General features: G+C 50.4%; 7 protein-coding genes across 7 annotated transcripts; 4 read left to right on the top strand and 3 right to left on the bottom strand.

The window, feature by feature from the left end:
• Positions 1 to 856: 856 nt before the first annotated feature.
• On the bottom strand, positions 857 to 1,987 carry LTR84_004662 (uncharacterized protein; the record flags this gene model as incomplete). Its single annotated transcript, XM_064848237.1, has 1 exon — positions 857 to 1,987. The coding sequence occupies one exon, from the start codon at positions 1,985 to 1,987 to the stop codon at positions 857 to 859; it is 1,131 nt and encodes a 376-aa protein (XP_064710861.1).
• A 281-nt stretch (positions 1,988 to 2,268) lies between these two features.
• Positions 2,269 to 2,502, bottom strand: LTR84_004661 (uncharacterized protein; the record flags this gene model as incomplete). Its single annotated transcript, XM_064848236.1, has 1 exon — positions 2,269 to 2,502. The coding sequence occupies one exon, from the start codon at positions 2,500 to 2,502 to the stop codon at positions 2,269 to 2,271; it is 234 nt and encodes a 77-aa protein (XP_064710860.1).
• A 1,073-nt stretch (positions 2,503 to 3,575) lies between these two features.
• On the top strand, positions 3,576 to 4,955 carry LTR84_004660 (uncharacterized protein; the record flags this gene model as incomplete). Its single annotated transcript, XM_064848235.1, has 1 exon — positions 3,576 to 4,955. One exon carries the CDS (start codon positions 3,576 to 3,578, stop codon positions 4,953 to 4,955), a length of 1,380 nt encoding a protein of 459 aa, XP_064710859.1.
• Positions 4,956 to 7,640: 2,685 nt separating this feature from the next.
• LTR84_004659 (uncharacterized protein) lies at positions 7,641 to 8,362 on the top strand (the record flags this gene model as incomplete). Its single annotated transcript, XM_064848234.1, has 2 exons — positions 7,641 to 8,022; positions 8,106 to 8,362. 2 exons carry the CDS (start codon positions 7,641 to 7,643, stop codon positions 8,360 to 8,362), a joined length of 639 nt encoding a protein of 212 aa, XP_064710858.1.
• A 589-nt stretch (positions 8,363 to 8,951) lies between these two features.
• Positions 8,952 to 10,445, top strand: LTR84_004658 (uncharacterized protein; the record flags this gene model as incomplete). Its single annotated transcript, XM_064848233.1, has 2 exons — positions 8,952 to 10,202; positions 10,257 to 10,445. The coding sequence occupies 2 exons, from the start codon at positions 8,952 to 8,954 to the stop codon at positions 10,443 to 10,445; spliced, it is 1,440 nt and encodes a 479-aa protein (XP_064710857.1).
• Positions 10,446 to 10,672: 227 nt separating this feature from the next.
• Positions 10,673 to 14,251, bottom strand: LTR84_004657 (uncharacterized protein; the record flags this gene model as incomplete). The annotated part of the gene is made up of 1 exon (XM_064848232.1): positions 10,673 to 14,251. The coding sequence occupies one exon, from the start codon at positions 14,249 to 14,251 to the stop codon at positions 10,673 to 10,675; it is 3,579 nt and encodes a 1,192-aa protein (XP_064710856.1).
• A 3,082-nt stretch (positions 14,252 to 17,333) lies between these two features.
• LTR84_004656 (uncharacterized protein) lies at positions 17,334 to 18,878 on the top strand (the record flags this gene model as incomplete). Its single annotated transcript, XM_064848231.1, has 1 exon — positions 17,334 to 18,878. One exon carries the CDS (start codon positions 17,334 to 17,336, stop codon positions 18,876 to 18,878), a length of 1,545 nt encoding a protein of 514 aa, XP_064710855.1.
• Positions 18,879 to 18,980: the final 102 nt, after the last annotated feature.

Raw genomic sequence — 18,980 nt, 5'->3', positions numbered from 1 at the left:
CAATCGTGATGCTCCAGATAACCCCCATGCAACTGTGTCGTACCCTGCGTGGCTTTGATGAATTGATGGGCGTTTCCCTGCGGATGACTTTCCTGACCTGCGCATCATCGTACCAGGTGGAATGACCATAACAACACCAGCCGCTCTAATCCAGCCAGGCGCAGTTGGAATCGTTGTACACCTGAGCTGTAACTCACTTCTTCATACCGAAGAGCTTGACATGCGTCGGTCAAAACAGTTAAGGCAACTTGCATTTCACATCAGGCCGTCCACTGTCCCTTCTCGACATTGAGGTGGCTTGTTGATTTTGAAGCCATATGTCTGTGTATTTCCACCAAGATGCTGCTTGTCAACATTTGCCCTATGTTTCAGAATTGTTCGTTAAAGCCGTTATGCTTGATCAATGGCCTCTGGCCCTGTGAATTTAGCGTATATTGCGACCCACTACTTTTTCTCCACCAGGACTAACCTTGGTCAACATCCCGATGACCTTAGTATTGGCGATGCTGCTCCTGCAGAGAGTTCAATAGCCTGAGTCTGAGGTGCACGTAAGACTTGAATAGCGCCCCAGCAGGCGAGAGTTTATGCCAGCCGCTGAGGCGTATCACATAGCCTATCGGCAGGAGGATTACTTCGCGTTGTGTAGAATACTGGCGTCGGAGAAGAACATATCGGGAATATGTGGGCTTCGATTCCGTCATCTGATTTCCCAGGAATTGGTGTGGCCGCAGTTCTACCGTAACGTGAGTAATAGAATTACTTGTGCGCTTCCAGCAGGCAATCTGCATATATTCTCCCACGTCAAATTATCATCACTTAGCATCGTCGTAACGATTAAAAGTCTCGAGCGAGCGATCTAGCTCCGTATGAGTTCGACCAGTGGTGTATCGACATCCATGGCACCATTGAGAACCGTCTCACCGTTGAAGGCAGTTTCTCCACGTCCACCGATCAAACCCCGAGCCGCATCGTTGTCCCTCTGATCCATAGTTTCATCCATATCCATGGTCATATTAAGGTCCATATCATTTTCGCCGGCTTTTTGACCACTCTTCCGGCGAGCTTGCTGTTCCTCGTTGGTCTCTTCGCTATCGATCATCCATATGCGAACATCTCGGTCTTTACCACCACTGGCAAGAAGACCTTTGCCCTCTTTGGTACGTCCGTAGTCCACACCTAAGACCACATCTCTATGGCCCTTGCCACGCCAGAGAAGGTCCTTGCTAGTAATATTCCAGACAAGAACGTCACCGTCTTCACTGCCACTAGCCACAAATGCCTCAGAAGCTCCACCCCACTGGCCGTTGGGATAGTAGTTACCCACGGCTCCACCTAGGCTATATTGTTTATTCACGTGGCCTTGGTATGTCTTTAAGCAGCTGCCATCCACGTAGCGCCAAAGCCGGATGGAGCTGTCTAACGTCCATGCTAGAAGATACTTTCCATTCGGGGTGAAGCGTACGCTCGTAACGGGCCTACGGTCTTCATCCACAAGTGTGCGAAGACACTGACCTGTGATGGCATCCCAGATTCGGATCAACCCATCAGCCGCACAAGAACAGACCATTGTGCCATCACGTATAAAGTCCACACCACCGACTGGATCGGAATGAGCAGGTAATTGACGCATAATACGTCCAGCGCGGACGTCCCACAAGAAGATGGCTTCATCATATGAACCAGACACTAGCATGTTGCCTTTCGGACTAAATGCTAGGCTGTAGACGTAGTTGCTGTGGCCTGTGATTGGAGAAGGTGAAATAGGGAAGTCGGATGCCAGAGGTGACCAGAGAAGAATTGATTTGTCGTCACTAGCCGAGGCCAACGAATATGGTGGTCCCACGGCTGACCATGCGATGGCATTAACGCCCGCCAGATGTGCACGAAGAGTACGTAGGAGTCTGAATGGCACTCCAGGCACCGGGTTGGAAGGGACGGAGTAGATATTTATGGTATTGTCAGCGGAGGCAGTAGCGAGTAATGTCATGTCGGGAGAGAACTTGAGAGAAGTGATTCCCCTAGCATGTGCACGAGGAATGGTGACAAGTGGGATGAAGTTCAAAGACTTTGAGGATTTCGCAGGAGTTGGAGAGGCCGACGGAGGTTTAGTTTCGTCGATCGAGGAAGCATATGAACGAAATCTTGACCGAGATCTCGACCTCGACCTGGATCTTGACCTCGAAGTCGATTGATGTCTGGTTCGGGATTGTCTTCGTTCAGGATAACCTTGCTCCTCGTCCGCAGTGTCGTAGACAGAAGAACTCCTGCTTATCCTTCGCCTGGATTGAGATCGGCTTCTTGACCGTCGTCGCTGCGGAGTGTCATTTTCGCTTCCAGCTCTGCTCCTTGAACTTGAGTATTCTCTCCTTCTTGTTGTTTCTTGACCCGACCGAGTCGACTCGGGTTGGCGGTGCTGGGGACGTCGTGCATGGGCATTTCTGGACGAAGACGAATCTGCACTGGAAGTGCGCCGCCTTTTGGATTGTTGGTAGCGATCTTCATCCATGTTTCAGGAGGCCCGCGATGTCTGGGAACTGTGGTTTGTAGGATGTTGTCTGTCGGCACACCAATGTAGGGATGCGGCCACAGCGCAGGAAAGGAAAATTAATTGGTACGGCGGAGTAGATGACGCGGTTGGGGACGCGCCAGATTTGGGGCATCCCCCAGTCAGCCGCTTGGCTCCTTCAGCCCCCACACATCACCTGTAATGGCTGACTCGTGGTGGCAGTCCTAGGCGCCAGTTAACTACTCACTAAGCGAGTGGTGGGAGGACACCATCAAATAATGCGACGGCGAGCACTGAGGAATCTTCTTTCTTGATACGGGCTTCCGATCAAACAAGCAATACCTCGTATAGCTAGCGAGATCTCTAATTGCGCCCAAAGACAATGCTTGGCTTCAACGGCGGTCACCCGGATCAATTCCTCCTTGTTGAATTCCTTCTTACGAGTAGCAGAGCCTTCCAGGTGGGGTGTCGTGGTGTGGAACGTGGTGTGGTTAAAGCTTAGGTGCCATGAGACGGAGCCCGCATACTTCGTAGGTTCAATCCCAGTCTCCCGTTATGCCTTGATACCGCACAGGCTGCACAGCTAATCAATCGCACTCCCGCCCATCCACATTGTACCCCAGCACTGCTTAAGTAGCTCCCGTGGTCTCCTATCATTCAACTGTGGTTGGGCTAGAGGACCTAGGTAAGCGAGCCAAAGCATCCACTGGAGATAAGTAGTTAGTTGCGGAGAGGTCTTGCACTAACTACCGCAATACCAACTCACAACTCACACCTCACAGATTCCCTCTCTTCCAGGCTTGTCAATTCCGCCACATCGAGATCTTAATCTCCATCAATTGATGACATTCATAAAGTTGTCGCAACCTGATTCTAATTCACTTTATTCTTGGATACATCAACCCTCCAGTTGCGCGGTATTATCTGATGATCACTGGGTATTTGTATTTGTCATGGAGTTGATGGCGCGGATCGCGACCATCAACCATAACACTTAGGCCTGAATATTACCCTGCTCCCTTGGACTGGCGCTGTCCCGGCTTTGTATATTTAATTCCAGTCCCTCTCGATGCCTCCTAAAAGGATCCGGACTACTGAAGGCTCGTGCTGGAGTTGTAAACAACGACGAGTCAAGTGCGACCTTCAAAAGCCCAGCTGCCGGAAATGCCTGGATGCTGGTGAGAAATGCAACTACAACAAGATCGTCCTCAAATGGAACACCCGTCCCACCAAAGGCGCCCCTGCTGCGAATCAATTATGTTTGTATCATCAGTCTCTCCCAGGCTCTCTGGGTTACTCACTAGCCACCAATGAAAAACGAGCCATAGAATACTTTCGACTGAGGGTCTGGCCATTATTTCACATGTCTGATACACCATGTCAAGCGCCTGTTGCTCTTGCATTGGGTGACCGATCTGTTTTATTGGCCACATGTGTCCTTGCCGATTCTCACCGTGTCTTGCACGATGGAAGGCATAGCAGAGAGAATGTTCAAAGCAAGAGACTGCATTGTTTGAGCACTTTGAGGAAGCAATTGGCTGAAGTATCCAATGGCGAAATGCTTCTGTCCTCTCTTCTGGTCGCAGTTCTACTCTTGTACTTCTCCGACGGCTATGTGGAGTGCAATCAGGAATCTGCGTCTACCTCGAGTCATCACGCCGGAGCTAGAGCTATCATCAATTCTATGGGCGGACTACCGACCATCATGAGTGGTGCAGACACTTCTATCAAGATGCTTCTCTCGGAGTTTGCAACAACCGATGTGACCAATGCTTTACTCCACGGCCGAGTCCCTTGCTTTCCCTCTGATGCTTGGGACGTGATGGATCCTGATGCTGTCTGGTGGGATAAATCTTCAGTTGGGATGGAATCGTTCGATACCATCTTCAAGAGGATGTCTGAGCTTGCCTTCTATCGTGATCTCGTCGAAAGAGATCCCAGTCTATTCACCATGGAGAGAGTTCAGGAGTTTGAAGCTGCACTTCACCCAGCATACGCTACCATGGCAACCAATACTCTAGCGGAGTTAGACTCTGAAGGGGATATTCATCTTGTGGATGAGGACATAGTTCCTTATCGTACTCTTTGTCGAGCTTTCCAACACAGTGCCAATCTTTATCTCTACCGCGCTATTTGCAATTTACCAACAATACATCCCTTAGTGCAGCAGCATGCCCAGGCTTGCTTGGATTGTATTACCGGATTGCCACCTGACAGCAAGGCGCTGAACTGCGCCCTTTATCCGATTCTGACTGCAGCAGCTCATACCCTGTCGGTCTCTAACCAGCAATTAGTGATACAGAAATTGGATATGGTTTACGAAAATTTGAAATTCGACTCTGTCACAACCATCAAATTATCGTTGAGGGAGCTTTGGGGTTCAGCACGACAACATGGATCGTGGAATGATATGTTTTCAGGTCTCAAGCAACAAACATTGGTTTTGTAAGACCTCTGGACAAACACAAACCCGAAGTGTAGCCAAGGGGAGGCTCCTCTAAAGTTTCACATACCTCCAGTCTTGCGATTCAAGAAGAGGCACGAGTTTCAGGAACAATGCCTGTTTCACAGCTCACAGGAACAACCGTGAACTTATGCTGGCAACGTCGCATATGAGAAATATCATTCTTCAATAACGCAAGATTACTGTTCTGTGGACAGTTTGTCTCTATCAGACCAAGGCAGCCATGTTATGACCACTCTAGTCTTCGTCACGGGGGCAAGGCCTAGCAGCCGTGTCGTGGCGCCTTTGGTGTTTATCAAGACAGGGCGGGGGCGCAAGGCAAACAGCACTGCAAGCGGACATGGGAAAACAAGGCGATTTGCGGTTCTCATTTTCGAGAACCCTGAGAAGTTGAGTATTCGCTGCCGAGCTTGTATCCTGGGATTCGAAAGCCGCGTGGCGATTACTCAGGTAGCTTGTGAGAGGCCCTGACTTAAGCTCAGCCTCGGCTCGTTTGGCATGCTACATCAACATGGGAGAGCTTTGAATTATCATCAATTCGAAGCCACTGGGGACCCATCAGCACTACAACTTCCTCCACCAAGACATCCAGGTTACCGTCGGACATATCTATCTCAACCCATACAGGTCTCTAGATCGATATTGGCGCTTCCTCATAAAGACGAAGGTAACAATGATAGCGATGGCGAGCAGACCTTCCCACGACGTCTGCGATACTACCTCTAATCACCGACTTTCTGCCGTCGGCCACGCAGGAAGACTCTGATATATCTTCTGACCCTGATGCCGCGGCTGTCGAACGCCTCGAGACACTGGCAGTGCAGGCGCTGGCTCTGGCTGTGATACGGGTGGCGATGTAAGCATCAGTGGCTGGCCAACCGAACAATATCGCTCGTTCTGATGCGCAAGCGTAACTGTACCATGAAATTATCGCGGCTCGTTCGATGTAGATACTCGAAACAGGAGGCTATGGAGCTTGGGCTAGCTACTTTCTGCGGCCGCTTTTTCAACATTTATCTGCCAATTCACCACTACAGGTCGGACGACCCAGTACTTGGAATGTCTTGATCATACTCATAGCAATCCTCATTATACGTACAATCGTCTTCCTTAACGCAACAACCCTGCAGTCCGTTGACGAACGCAGAGATCGGTCTGGAGTCGGGACATTCTGGTGTCGTACTGCTGGGATAATCTGGCGGTAGGCTGCCGCAGACCTGCGAATCTGCGTCTCGCGGCTCCAGGACAGGAGGAGTGTTGAATGGTTTCTTTCGTTTGGTAGGCCCTTTCGTGCTTTAAGGTTGAATACCAGTTGCTATTTGAGTCATATCGAGGATTGAGTTACCATGGGAATTGGAGTTTCTCATGGCTTAACAATGAACCCAGACGACGTCAAGAACCCTTTCTCCGTTAAGGAACAAGAATCTAGCCACGTTGAAGCGCAGAAGATATCCATACCGACGATCAGCTGTTCTGTTTTCACCAAACAGGACTTTATCACAAACTTTTGCCCATCGAGTGACAAAACTTCAGGCGTAGCCAAGAGCTCCGCAGGTGCAGAAATGGGAATAAAGCAAGATCGTCAAACCCACCCACCGTTTGGAATGCAATATCGCACAGAATCTGCTCGATTCACGTGTTAGCCTCGTGCTTGACTCCAATTCATGTAAAATGTGGATTAATGCCCAAAAAGCCTGGTCCGCCTCAGAAGGCACCCCCTGGTTTGCACAGCCTTGCTGGGAGCGGCTTCGGCGGTTGGCAAGAGCCTCCACCTACAAGGACTAAATATTGAATAGCATTGAGTTTTGGTTGTATACAGGCCTCCTCATTACCCCTCTGGCGGTCGTTTTCTTGAACGATTTACTGTCTGTTTCATGGTACTCTTTACCCAGATATTTGCACTTCGCATAATCCTAGCTAGGCTTGGCAAGACTTATTCTTGCTTTGCTTAAGCGGCACATAAGAATCCCAGATGGACATTAATCGGATTAGTAAAACTCTGAATAGGGTATGCATTGCGAAAGGGATCAAATCATATTTTTATTCCCGTGTAAACGTTTCAAGCAGCGCTCTTGCTCACATTCGTGAACGTGAACGGTGTTGCTTTTAGAGCAGACGTTGTAGGAAGCCCGATCTCCGACGGAACCACGATTTCTCGGGGCCGATGGGTACCGCTACGGGCACGAACATCCATTTACTCAAATTCAAGGCCGATGCTCTGCCAATCGCATCTCTCCTCTTGACCTACGATGTCAGCTCGATGATTCTTTTCCCTGGGGCTGGTTTCAACAAGCTGTGACTTGAGTGCTCTATCTTCTGCTTCACAATGTCTGTTTGATGCTAGTCAGGTTTCCTGGAAGTTCGATGTTCACATTATGCTCAGCAGCAGTGATTTCTGTGAGGCCACCAATGCGTATGTGGGATTAGCGTCAAGGTTAGTGACTCTGACTAGGGCGTATTTACGTTCTAAACCTTTGTGGGCGGGCACGCAATCGTCAATATCAGATGGAGATAAAAAACGACGTCCGGTGCCAGCCATGGCCAGGTGAAATACATATAAAGGACCCTTGAACCACTTCACCACCAGGCCGATCCCAACAATCAACACCTCCCCAACTTTCCTATCATACGTATCTGATCTTCTAATCCTCCCTCACGCCATCATCCAATATGTCATCCAGCCCAGCCGCCCTCGACGGCTTCTTGAATCCCATTGAAAGCCGCCTCTCATGCTACGGCCTCACCAACAGTTCACCGATCCCAGACTCCAAGATCAGATCCATCGTGGAATTCGCCATCAAAAACGCCCCGTCAGCATTCAACGTGCAATCCGCACGTGCCGTCATCCTGCTTAAAGCGGACCATGAGAAACTGTGGGACATCGCCGACAAGCACTTGAAGGCCGCGATGCCAGAGCCTGCGTATCAGGCCTTGGCCCCTCGCGTCAAGATGTTCCGCGCTGCGTACGGCAGTGTCCTGTGGTTCGAGGATCAGGATGCGCTGGATGCGCTGAAGGAGAAGAATCCCGCCATTCAGGCTTCCGTGGCCGAATGTATGTGACTTTGATTTATGATGATGAATTTTATTTCCAAACTTGTCTCTTCATGCAATGCTAACTAAGTTTGTACCTGATAGGGTCACATCACTCATCTGGCATGCACCAATTCATTGCGTGGACGGCCTTTGAACTGGAAGGTCTGGGCTGCAACCTGCAGCACTACAACTTCATGCCCCAGTTCTCGGCCGAGGTTGCCAGTGAATGGAAACTTCCAGAGAGTTGGAAGCTGTTGAGCCAACTGGTCTTTGGCACTCCGACAGATGGGCTGAAGAGGTCAAGAGAACGCACTTACCTTCCTGTGGAGGACAGAGTGAAGGTCTTCGGTGAGAAGTGAGTCTCTGCTCCTGGGGTCGGCAATTGAAGAGTACCACGCGGGTCGACGAAGTGAAACTTGCGGCAAGTGAGAATTTGGTGAGAGCCACGTAGAGTAGGCTTCATAAAGAAGACTCAAGATAGACAAACTGAGATTTGTTGCAATACCAATATTCCCTGTAGTCTGTACGAATTATTGCTGGACAGAGGAGTGTTTGTCCTGTTGTTTGAGTGATTGATTCCATGTGTTGCAGATATGAGCAAACACTTTGGCCAGACAGCCTTCGTGGTGACATATAGGAAGGGTTTCCTCACTTCAGAGTACTCTCACTTCCAAGTCAAATGAGAAAGATGTGAGATTTGGCGCGGACTTCACTGTGATCCTTTCACCTGCAGGGCTCTCCGCGTCGTATATAAATATGTGCTTCCCACCACGCGATTCCTTTCTCTCGCGCACCACTCTTCATCATCAGCACTTCTTCCACTGCGCAATCTCGCGCTTTTGTGCACTCATAATCAATCGCGACGATTACGAGAGTCAAAACTGCAACACATTCTCTTTCCATCGCGTTTTGTCTAGTCCGTCAAAAACAATCACCTGACCACGCGACATGGCAACCTCAGTCGACTTCCTCAACTTCCCCAAAGAGATCCGAAACTGCGTCTATGCCGCCATCAGTGAGAACGCCTATTGGGCCAGAAACGACAAGGAGTTCAGACAAACACAAAAAAATCTCCGTCTCACTTGCAAGCTAATCAATGAGGAATCCACACCAATCTTCATGAAGGACAAATCCATCAGCTTTCGCGAACAATCCAGCGTCGAAGACTTTGAGTGGGACATCTTGCGTGCCGAACACCGATCTATCAATTTCGTGGAAAACATCCGCTTCGTGGAGCTGTCCATTGACGCCGACAAGCTCAGATTCTGCACATGTGCGGACAGCGTTCACCCATGCAGGAGCTGGGTCGATCCAAATGGTGGGTCCAATGCGCTCCGTCTCAGTGACATCTTCCACAACAAGAAGCTGGGGTTGAGTCCGGAACAAGTCACAGTCTCCTTCACGGTCGAGGACGAGGACGGAGAAGAATTCCATGATCCGTGCACAAAGGAGCCTGAGGTCTCACACGATGGCAATGACGAGCCTGAGGATCCAGCTGCCAATCAAGCGGAGCCTCAGAACCCAACTGCCAATCAAGAGGAGTCTGAGAATCTAGAAGCCGAGGACGCCGAGCTTGAGAATCCAGCTGCTGGTGGAGACGAGCATGAAAATCCAGACGAAGCCGAGGAAAAGCGCGAGGATTCAGAGTCGGACGAAGAAGAAGAGGAAGAGGAAGAGGACGAAGAAGCCGCGCAAAGCGACGAGGAGAATCAACGATCGGAATGGGATATTTACGCGGGGAGTGAAATGTGCAGCAGCCGTGGCATCACCGACAATTTGGTCGACTATGGAACCATGCGCCGTGCAGTTGCGACATATGCGAGAGACCTAGGCTGGGGTGAGGCGGTCTTCACCATTCCAAACTGGAAGCCTGGCAAGCCCAGGAAAGTCGTCGATATTGAGGCGGCAGAGAAAGATCAGAAGAGGTCTTTGGATGAGGAGGAAGATTCTGGAGCGGCATCGAAGAAGTTGAAGGGCATGGCAGATTCGGGAGATGAGGGTGTCGGTGATCAGGGTATCGTTGCTGAGTGGCACGGACGATCGGAAAACATTGAAGAGACAACAGCGTGCCGGTCCCCTGTATGGGACTTCGCCAGTATCAACAAGCTCGCCGCGCGCAAAGATTCCTCTGGTGGCACTGGCGAAGGTCGCGGGATGTGGTTGGGCGAACTTGAATCCGATTCAGATGAATTCGAGGAGGTATGATGGATCAGCAGCATCTTCACCCTCACACCAACTGACATCAGATGAAAGTATACTGAAGGGAGTGGGCTTTCCAGTATCGCACACCGCGTGCCAGACGACCAGCGAAATGCCACAGCTGTTGTGACTGTGCCGGCAGCAGCGTTAAAAGCCAGGAAGAAGACCATAAAACAGGCTCTGGCAACCGTCGCAGTGCTGAAGGAGGCACGCAACAAAGCTGATGCAGAGTTAATTCGTTGAACTGAGTTCCGACGCTGTCGGCCTGGGGCTAGAGAACAAGTACGCAGTGGCTCGCTGGCTTATGCTTGTGGAATCGGTGCTGTATCTATCCTATGGTAGCCCAAGACGTGCTTAACACTGAGTAGACGAACCTCTATCCTGAGTGGTTTGTCTCGCGACTCCAACAAAGATGGACTGCATATCATGTCCTGTAATGTGCAATACTTAGACATTACTCCATTCAATCTTCAAGCTCGCTTTGACCTGCGTGAACGACTCGGGAGCTCGACACTGTCCCGGCGAGGTTTCTTATTATTACCGTCGCTTTCCTGCTTCACGTCAACAGCTTCCACTTTCTCAGACTTCGTAACCCTTGATTTGGCAGGGCTGACAACTTCTGCCTTGACCTGCTCAATAGGCTCCTCTTTCAACTTCGCAAAGAACATGTTCTCCACCAGTTCACGGCCTTCAGCTTCCTTCTCAGTTTCTTCACCACTATTCTTTGACGGTTGCTCTTCTGCGCCATCGCCGGCCACTTGTTCATCAAGCTTGAGTTTCGTAATACCCATTGCATGGATTTGTTCTTCAACGGTTCCTTTCGAGACCAATCTGATAACCTCGACTTCTTTAGTTTGTCCAATTCGATGTGCTCGGTTCTCTGCTTGAATGTCGTCCTGAGGATTGAAGCCGCTATCGAACACGATGACTTTGTTGGCTTTTGCAAGGTTGATACCGGCACCTCCTGCTTTCGTGCTAAGCATAAAGACTGGGGTTGTATTGTCATCAGCCGAAAATTCGTCGATTAAATCTTGACGTTCAGAAACTTTCGTGTTTCCATCCAAACGAAAATAGTCGATAGCCTCGCGCTCCAGTACTAACTCCAGAATATCAAGAACCATGACGAACTGGCTAAAGATCAAGGTTCTGTGACCCTCTGACATGAACTTGCGAAGTAATTCGATGGTCTTCTGCACTTTGCCGCTGGCCATCCACTCGTTGTCATTGAGTGCGAAATGCTCCAATTGTTTATGCGAATTGCATAAGGTGGTGATTTCCATATCGGAATAGGCCTTCAACTCAGTGACAATGAGTTCTGGGTTGGACTCACGCCACATATCCACACGCAGGCACTGCCTAGCGATCTTAGGTAGCATTTTGTCTGGATACTGGCGGCGGAAGAGGAATGGGTGAAGCGATGCCTGCCTCAATCTCATGAGGATATTAGCAGATTCAACGCCCATATTCTCACCTCTTTCTCTCCGCTCTCGGATGCTATAGGCCTTTTCAAGCCATTGCTGATAAATTTCGGCCTGTTCAACAGTCATATCACACAACTCCACTCGGCGCTCTTTCTTTGGCAAGTCCTTGAGAACCTGGTATTTCTTACGTCTCAATATGAACGGAGTAAGCATAGATCTTGCCCTGAGAATTCTTTGTTCTGAAAGTAAAGCTTCATGGTTGTTATCCATCGCTTTGACGTTGTGAGTAAAGATTGTTTGCAGTTCTGATTGCTTGTCCTTGAATACCGTTGGCATCAAAAAAGCCAGAAGACTGATGAGTTCTTTCAAATTGTTCTGCAGGGGTGTTCCAGTGAGGAGAAGTCGAAAGTTTGACTGTATTCTTTTGAGTTTGGAGGCCACTTGGGAATCTGCGTTCTTCAATACATGACCCTCGTCGTATACGGTGCAGTCGAATCCAAAAGTTCGCAGCCATGGAAAGTCATCCTTGGCTTTCGCTATGGTGTATGTGGTGACGATAACATTGACCTCGTCCCTGGAATCTTCTAAGTTCTCTCTCAGGATTGCACGTTCCCCTGGGATGGTGGAATAGTATGGCTCCACGTGTAAAGCTGGACAGAAACGTTTGAATTCCTTCAGCCAATTTTCGAGAGTGGCAGCGGGTACAACAACTAGATGTGGACCTGTGTGGCCTTCCTCGAAAAGATGTGCCAGGAAAGCGATGACTTGGCATGTCTTCCCAAGACCCATATCATCCGCTAATATGCAGCTCAAGTTTCTTTTGTACAAGAGATTTAGCCAGTTGATCCCAGCAATCTGATAATCTTTCATCTGAATATCTGGGGACATGAATGAAGGTTGACCAATGACTTTTCTCGACCCTGGTTGTCTGATATTGTCGGGATCTTCATCACTGACTGGTGTTCCAATGCCTGAATCATGGGTCTTTTGAGTATTATGCAGAGATACTATCTCAAGCTCTCCACTTTGAGAGCCGTGCATGTTAATACCCCATTTCTTCATCTCATCAGCGAGAGGTCGAGCTAGGTCCTGGCATGTCTTGACGAGAAAATCCACAGCTTCATAACTTACAAGCATCGTTTCAACCTTTTCCAAAATTCTCTCACCTATTGGAATTGGCTTCTTTCTGCTCTTTGACGGTTTGAGAGAAGGATCTTGAAGCTTGGTGATCGCTTGAACGGATTTGAAAGGCCGTTCGGAGACGAAGAATTCGGCTAGCTCCCTGGTTGTCGACGCAGTATCAACAAGGTCTGCGGCGGAACATGTATTGAAGAACTCAAGAAGTCGAGATTGAAATGTTGTGCTAACTTGGATATCTGAATCCACGCCCGAGTTTGCTTCGTCGGAATCGTCGGAATGTATGGTCTCGATTGGAACGGCTTTGGGTGGTGGTTTGGCAGGGACAGCTTCGGATGGCGAGGAAGATCGTCTTCGGCCACGGACTAGAGTCCTTTTCTTTTGTGGTTGTGGGGTGTCAAATACACTGATGACTTTCGGGGGCTTTTTGATATTTTGGGTCGAGCCTCCCCATTTCTCTGCGATCGTTTTTTGTGGCACCTTCGCCTGCTGCTTCACATTTGGCGCCGGTCGCATTTTGGCAGCAGGAGTCGGCATCAACTCATCATCAGAAGTCAAATCAATTGCGTTGACCTTGCCACTGGACTCTCTTCTTTCGCTCAAATTCAGGAGCTGGTGGGCAGCGTCATCATAACTTCCTTTCTGGTGTTGTAAGACATTGTAACACTCCCGAACGGACAGTGTTGGAAACATTGCCAGCAAGCGTTTGACTTTCTGCCTCGTATTATAGTCGTCGACATCATCAAGATCCATTTCAGGCTGCTTCTTCTGGACAGGGACTGGAATCGCCCGAGCAGGACCAGCCTGTCGTGGTTTCTTGGTAGCATTCCCGTAAGCATTGGCATTGGTGTCTGCTGATCGTTTTGTGTTGGACGGGGCTCGATACATGGAGTTGGCAGTGATCTGCTTGAATCTATCTGAACCATCGCCGTGGGCGTGCGGTGATTCAGCAACCTTGTCTGGATGAGTTTTGCGTGAGAAATCAGATGTTTTGATGTCATTTGTCCTTGGACTAGGCCCATCATCATCAGAAGAGGCTGCACGGTATGTTGGACCCTCATCATCACTATCAATCGTGATCGGTGGGGCTCGTTTCTGTGTGACAGGTAATCTGAAAGCGGTGCCCGCTGGTGCCATAGCACTGGCGAGAAGCCCACGTTGTTTTTGCATTGCTTGTTGCGCCACTACCGGAGAGGATGCTGCCACCTGGATGGCCGACATCTTGGGAGGGGATGTGAGAATGTCAAATGAGGACGATCGAGGTATTACTTGGGTGGGTTGGGTCTGTCGACTTGGGTTTGGTCTGCTCTTATTAAGGATGGACTGGGTTGAGGGGAGAGTCGCCATGGTGTCAGAGTCGGAGGAATCATAGTCGCCGAGATTTGGTCTGTAGAGGGGCAGGGTCTCGACAGTCTCATGTTGAGGTTTGAAATGTGAGCTGAAGAGTTCGTCGTCATCGGAGAGCATTAACGAGTCCTCTTTGGTGGCCATTTTTCGCACCCCTCGTCAGGGTTTGGAAACAGAATTTGTCAATGATGAATGCTAGCAAAACATTCTCATTGTGAGGAGAGTGGATGAATGTGAAGAGTCGTCGCCGGCGAGACTGTTCAGCAGATGTAGAACTCGATGGTAAGGGCGGTGTCGAAGATATTATTTCTTATCCCCAACATGAAGACACGGGCCCCTCCCTGGGTGCCATCCTCAGTCGCCGATCCTGATCGATTTTAAAAGCGGAGCACCCGCTAAACGCGTCGCGTCATGGCAGAAATTCTAATAGCCTTATCACGTGGTGTGAATTGACAGCCTTGTGCCGCACAAGGCTGGGAATGTCGGTAGTTCAGATCTCATAGACAATACATCTAACTATTTTCTCTTGTGGGAAGTGGTATCGTTGGTCATTACCTACAGTAGCAATCTCAGGCTTCAAATAACTCGTGAAGTATCGTTCATACGGATTCACACTCAGCCTTCCTCCGATATGTCTACCTGTCCTTAGGATATCTCGTTGACATCTTGTTAGGTATCCATGGTAGAAAGAAGGCAAGTTGCGTGAACAAGATTTCTCCTTGACCAAGTCCATGTCAAATGTCCTTAAAGAGGGGCAAGATTTCCACCAGAGTTTGAAACTGATCAAGAACGATCAAAGGAGATCACGGCTGGCTTGTGTTGCAGGGTGTGTAGAGCCGGACTTGAGGCCGTCATCATGACAGCTAATAGTCAAACAATGTCACCCGTGCAGATCAATCTGCCCCATCTTCTGCACGGCATGTAGCGTCTGGCTCAGGCCAACTTTTGCAGACTCGTAATTGCTGGCCTTGGTTGAAAGCCGGGAAAAGGGATCTCCTTTGCGTTCTGTAAGCGCATCACCAATATTTAGGAGCCAATCTCATTGTGGCCGATCTTCAATCTCTAATCGCACCTCTATCCTTTCAGCCTCAGCAATATCTCGCTTACAAGCCTGATTGAGCCCTAAGTATTGCTCCGTGCCTCCCACCGTATGCTGATAAAGAGCCCCAGCTGGCCCCTTTCCCCAGCGATATGCGCACCTCCGCTACTTTCCAGGGCCAAATTAGTCAACGAGCCAGCAAGGCTCGCCAGCACCGTGTCCAAACCTACGATCTTGATCAGACAAATTGTGTAAGCCAGACTAGATCGGCCGTCTTCGGAGTCGTCTACTGCTGCCCGAGAGCAGTCGGAGCCGGCGTCATTGCATAGCCACGTAAGCTCGGTCATCCCTTCGAGCTTCACTTAGCACGCTCCCACTCCAGTACCCGTACAGATGCTGCTGGTTCGATCCGGATAGGTCCATCGGACTGTTGGAGCAAGACACCAGATTTGCACGATCGACGTAACCGGAGCGTCGTGAGCTCACGAGATCGTAAGGTGTAGATAGTTCGACAAAAGTAAGGTTGAGCTCCTGCTCAGACACGTCAGGTTGCTTCCAGTAAGACATCAATCCCGCCAATTTGTCCGAGTCAAGTGTCAGATCGTCACCTGTCGCTAGCACCTGTCGACTCTCGGATTTCCTTGTAGGTGGTGTCCAGTCGAAACCTTCACCATAAGCAATAGATAATTCTTAGACCTTTGTGATGCCGCCCGATACGGCGATAGCATACTCACTCATGCAAAAGTCTAGGACACATTGTGATGCTTCCTCAATGGACAGTCCAGTCACGTGTCCCTAGTCGAAATCGGGATGTTCGACGAGTTTGGCGTACCCATGTGCGACCCAGTGGTCTGCAGTGCCGGCGAAAGACTTGTTAGTGTCAGAGACGTACGCATCTCTAATATCCCACACCTGCTCCTAGACGATTTCCACGTAAATTGTAAATTCGGCTTCGGTATTTTTCCAAGTCACAGAGAGTTGTGAAGACGACTGGGGAACGTGGAGGCAGCCCGTCTGAGCCATCAAAGGTAACCTCGCACTCTCTTATGATCGTGGAATTATCGGCGGCTAGAAAATCCCGTCTTGTCACCTTGTAAGTCACAGCCTTGCAGGATGACTCGGTTTATGACATCTTCACACTGTTGGCACCAGCCCTAGGATTTGATAATCGGCAAGGTACAATTCCCTGTTGGGCAAAGTGGATCGCGTTTGAATTGGCTTACATCTGACCAGATACCACGGTTGACCGATTCCATGAGGCCCATGTCCAAGCTGCCAAACTAGCTCTTATCGTAGCATGTGTGAAAATGACTTATGCCGCCAGGTCTGGTGCTTGCCATGTATGTGTCAGGCTCATAATGGCTTGAAGAAAGGGATGTATATCGCATTTCAGATATAGAACATTCCTAGAATTGTATGAACCGTTGCAACACGACCCGCCCAGAAATAGGGGCACTCCCTAGGCGGATACAGCCAAATTCTGGTCGATTAGGGCTTGGGCACGGACTCCGACATCCGATGGTTACGTAGCTCGCCAGGGTCGTTAGGCCGAGGAAGCAGCCGAAAAGCAAAAAGACCCTTTCAATCCAAGATGACAGATGTAGACATGTAAGGGAGCACAACCTCCGCTATGAACACCTGGGTAAGACAGATCTGTTGAGAACGGCCATGTCGACAATTTCACAATGCTTGATCTTCCCAGTCGAATTCTCTTCAAGTTCTGGTCTCTGATGACCATCTCCCCACGCTCATTATTTCCTTGACTGCGACAACCCGATCGAACTCGTTTCTCCTCTCCCTGTCGCGTTCTCCCAGTTGTCCTTGAAGCAAGGAGGGACGCTGATGCGATGAGCAAGTCCACGTCATGGAGTGGTACGCCCTCCATCAAAGGCTCATCCGACGCGATTCGAATGTGTCTGCTCACTTTCTCGTTAATCGGACTGCAGTAAGTACATGATCTGAATACAGGCCCCTCTCCTTGTCAAGTCAGATATTGACCTATGCCCGCCTCACAGATTCACATGGGGAATTGAGATGACCTGTACGTGTCCCTGACCGCCAGTCGAGCTCGCCAACATTCATTAACAATCTTCCTCCGCAGATGGCACCCCCTACCTTCTCCAGCTCGGCCTCACAAAGTCCAAAACCTCCCTAGTATGGATCGCAGGTCCCCTCTCAGGCCTCATCATGCAGCCCATCGTGGGCGCATACGCGGACAAATCAACGTCAAAATACGGTAGACGGAGACCCTACATGATCGCCGGTGCACTCATCACGGGCATTGGACTGCTCTTGTTGGGATGGACGGCCGAGGTCGTGGGAATATTCGTATCAGAGGGCCAGGCAAAGAAGGACGCGACACTCTTGGTCGCCATCCTCTGTATCTACGCGCTGGATTTCTCCGTCAATGCTGTCCAAGCCTGCTGCCGGAGTCTGATTGTCGATACTTTGCCAATCTCACAGCAGCAGTCTGGCTCTGCATGGGCCTCGAGGTTGACGGCCGTGGGACATCTGCTGGGATATTTCATCGGCAGCTTTGACCTCGTGGCCATCTTCCCTGGCTGGCTGGGTGGCGACACCCAGTTCAAGAAAATGACCCTCATCGCAGCCAGCGCCTTGTGGTTCACTGTCGGTGTCACCTCCTGGGCTGTGACCGAACGCATCAGGCTCTCTGGCGACAACGACTCGACCACTGTCAAGGAGGTATTGGCGAACCTCTGGCACCGCACATTGAACCTCCCACCGAGGATACAGGCCATCTGCTGGGTCCAATTCTGGAATTGGGTGGGATGGTTCCCCTTCCTCTTCTACTCCAGCACCTTCGTCGGCGAAATCTACTATCGCTACGAACATCCTCCGCCCACTCCAGGGTCGAGCGACGAACATGACGCCCTAGGCAACATCGGCCGCTTAGGGAGCGTCGCACTGGTCATCTTCTCCCTGATCACATTCTGCTCCTCGATCCTTCTCCCCTACGTCGTCAAAGCGCCAGAAGCGGGCGAGTCGAAATTCACACCGCGGCCCCCACCGTCCCTGACCAAATCCCTGCAAACCGTCCTCGTCAAAGCCGCAAGCATGCAGCCGGACCTGACCTCGGCATGGATGCTTTCCAACCTCCTGTTCGCCGTCATCACCATCTTCGCACCCTGGACACGCAGCCTCCGCTCCGCCACCGCGCTGGTCGCACTGTGTGGCGTCCCCTGGGCCATCTCATGCTGGGCGCCGTTCGGCCTACTCGGCATCGAGATCAACAAACTGTCCTCCGGCCCACACGCCACGATCAACGGCTCTTTCGCCCCGGGCTACTCCGCTGTCCGAGGCAGCGTCGATGAAGCCGACCGCAGCGACGATATTGAAATGCAGGAAGCACGGCAGCATCATCGCATCGCCTCCGACGCAAGCGGCGTTCTCCAGCTCCATCACCCTGAAGACACCACCACGCACGCTGCGCATTCCTCGACGGGCGAGCTCGCGGGCATCTACCTGGGCGTCTTGAATGTGTACACTACCCTCCCTCAGTTCGTGGGCACATTTCTGAGTTGGATCGTTTTCTCGATCCTGGAGCCTGGTGCCAATGATGCGGCTCTGGCCGATGACACTGATCCGGAGCATCATAAGTGGCTCAATCTGAAGCAGAATGCGCCCAATGCCATTGCTGTGTGCATGTTTGTGGGTGCCCTGTGTAGTGTTGTTAGTGCAGAGGCCGCAAGGCGCTTGAGGAACGTGGACTGAAGGTGCTAGATCTTCCTGTAATAACAGATGAGCTTTTTCATGATGGCTGGGGCTAGGCTGTTATGGATTGTATCAATAATTCATCTAGGTTAGACTCTTTCG

This window comes from Exophiala bonariae, assembly GCF_035927105.1.
Source record: "Exophiala bonariae strain CCFEE 5792 chromosome Unknown scaffold_2, whole genome shotgun sequence".
Lineage (NCBI taxonomy): Eukaryota > Fungi > Ascomycota > Eurotiomycetes > Chaetothyriales > Herpotrichiellaceae > Exophiala > Exophiala bonariae.
Note: the sequence above shows the minus strand (reverse complement) of the source record. Positions and strands in the feature narration are given on the sequence as shown.